The 2,982-nt window shown below is 42.1% G+C and overlaps 1 protein-coding gene across 1 annotated transcript; it reads left to right on the forward strand.

Moving 5' to 3' along the window:
• Window positions 1–1,120: 1,120 nt before the first annotated feature.
• Window positions 1,121–2,588, forward strand: HOXD1 (homeobox D1). Its single transcript, XM_069735552.1, has 2 exons — window positions 1,121–1,694; window positions 2,254–2,588. Exons 1-2 carry the CDS (start codon window positions 1,121–1,123, stop codon window positions 2,586–2,588), a joined length of 909 nt encoding a protein of 302 aa, XP_069591653.1.
• Window positions 2,589–2,982: the final 394 nt, after the last annotated feature.

Here is a 2,982-nt window from a genome sequence, read left to right on the forward strand (position 1 = left end):
GCTGCCATAGCCCCAGGCCCCAGGCACAATGCTCATATAGGTACAGATAGATTTATGCAGCTTAATCTTCTGCTGCACTGTGATATCAGCACAGGGAAGATACATCATCCAGCACATGTGTGATTTAATGCAGGGTCAGGCACTGAGTATAATGACATAAGGGAAGTTTGTGTCTCCAGTGCATTGTAATCACATTGTTTTATTGTTCTATAAAGCCTGAGATCCAGAGACCCCTGACTGCTCTCCAGTGTCCCCCTCCCACAGCCCAATGCATTCTACCTTACAGGGAGACTTAGTATTACCAGGGGACAGCAGACAAGCCATTAGCATCCTGAACCTTACACCACATCCATTAGCTGCAGTCACTGCTAAAAAGGGAGATTGGAGCAAAGCATTTAACCGCCACAATCATCATCACCATCCTACAAAATAGAGTTCCTTGAGAGCAGGAACACACATTGCACTTTAAGCACACAGCTCAATCCACAGAGTGTGCAGCATCTTCTGAGGACTTGCTGATGCCTGGGACTTATTACAAATGCATCTGTCTGCAAATAATGAACTATAATTAATAATGTAAAGTGTAAGATCGACCGTCAAATACGTCTCATAAGAGTTTTCAAGATATTGATCTGCAGAGAAATTCTCCAGAACTACAGGCTTATTATCAGTGCTCCTCATCACAAGCAGAGGTGCCTTCTACTGTGCTGGAGTTCAGTGGTAAGAGGAGCAGATCTGAGCATGTTGGAGGAGACCTGCTGAAGGCAGCTGATGGTGGGTGAGAGGGGGTATGGTGAGGAGACCACTTGATGAAGAAGACCTACAGATCTGATGAGGAGGACTGAGTTGTGTAAGCAGCAGATGCCATAGACGTCTGGTTACTTCATTTAGAAAGTTTAAAAGTCCAGGCAGTGCACCACCAGCTGAGAGCTCCACCTGGACCCCAGGCATCCAACGCTTCTGATTGGATGACAGGAAGCTTGTGACCACCTCTCCACACAGGGTAACATTTACTTCCTCAGCAATGAGACAAGTCCAGAAGACAAGATCAGGTGAAGCTCCAAGAGCTCAGTGAGGTCACCACCAAAGGGCTTCTAGCTGCTCCTTAAAGGACTTTGACATGAATTCATACTTGGATTATTCTGGGGATGTTGTAGCTTTCTCACCCAAGTTCTGCCGCAGTGACCAGAGAAGTGCTCCTGTACAGTCTTATCCTGGACCTACCTCTGACAATCAGTGCATGGGGAATTCACCACTTAGTGTCCACCCGGCATCTACTCATCAGCCTCCACACCAGGCTCCAGCACTTTATGCACCATGCAGTCTAGATGTTCCCTATGACAAAGGTCCACCTGCAGATTATAACTATCTACCTGTCAGCTCTGACTATGACTATTCCTATGGATCTACCCATCCGATGGAGGATACAGGAGGACACATGCAATACACCAGCTCGGTCTTTCCAGGAAATGGACCTTTCCTTCTCAATGGACAGCTGACTTACAAAACCCTTGGAGAAGACAATCAGTTGGCTCCACGTAAGGAACATTTATTAGACATATATTCGGGAAACTTTCAGAACTACTCGCCTTCTCCTGGTTCTTATCCTAAACCAAACTCTCCAGTATCTGAGACCCAGGCTGCGCTAAACACTTTTGATTGGATGAAAGTTAAACGAAGTGCTCCAAAGAAAAGTAAGTCACCTCATTTATCTATCTATCATTTATCTATCTATCTATCTATCTATCTATCTATCTATCTATCTATATATCTATCTATCTATCTATCATCTATCTGTCTATCTATCATCTATCTATCTATCTATCATCTATCTATCTGTCTGTCTATCTATCTATCTATCTATCTATCTATCTATCTATCTATCTATCATCTATCTAAAAAATAATAGATCAGTGACACAATTACATACAGGGGGTGCCAGGCCGCCAAACAAATGTCCAATTGTTGTATTGTATAAATTAAAAAAAAGAGATGCAGAACTCAAATAAATACAAAAAAGTGTGGACTTTATTAACGTTTCGGTTCACAGAACCTTTCTCTATTTAGAACTTCCAGGTTCCAATTCAATTAACTTAATAATATAGAAAACACAGGAAAAGCATACCATATGTTACAGTTATGTTTCCAATAATGAAACACTTATGTTTAGGCTACTTAGAAACACAATAATTTGTTTCCTTATTTCTATAAAATTGAAGCAAATTGTAACCTTTTGTGTCGTTCGATTTGTAGCAATGCCGTCAGAGTGTGGATTCATCAGTTCTCACAGCACGATGAGGACAAATTTCACAACCAAACAACTAACAGAACTGGAAAAAGAATTCCATTTTAACAAGTATCTGACCAGAGCCAGGCGGGTAGAGATTGCGAACTCTCTTCAGCTGAATGACACTCAGGTCAAGATCTGGTTCCAAAATCGGAGGATGAAACAGAAGAAGAGGGAAAGGGAAGGGGCTCTGCCAAGCTCCCCATCTTCAGGACCTTCTTCTAATGTTTGTGTGGACCAAAAGCACAAGCCCCTCCATAAGACAGAACCCCAGTCGCCTTCCAGTGATGCCTCATCATAGAGGAACCTTTTACAACTCAGGGTTGAAATGTGTGCAGACTTTGCACTATGCAGCGACTTTTGCTATATGAATGGCATTTACCACATAGTTGTACATATAATAATGATGGTTGCTATTTCATTGTATACTATGCCCGGTGCAGTATGTACTATATGCAGATCATATCGCATGCGACAGAATGAATATTATTGCTGATGAATTTCGTTTGATATAATGGCCTTAATTACTGTGTTTACTATAGGGAGTCATGCCATGTATGTACTCCTGTATAATCCCAATACACTGACACCTATGCAGCCTATGACCAAAGACCGACTACTCACTCAGCTACCTTCTGCTATTTAAATTTGCACTATTACATAAGAAATGGCTTTCTTCCCTGTGCCTGATTGAT

This window comes from Ranitomeya imitator, chromosome 7 (genome assembly GCF_032444005.1).
Source record: "Ranitomeya imitator isolate aRanImi1 chromosome 7, aRanImi1.pri, whole genome shotgun sequence".
Taxonomy (NCBI): Eukaryota; Metazoa; Chordata; class Amphibia; order Anura; family Dendrobatidae; genus Ranitomeya; species Ranitomeya imitator.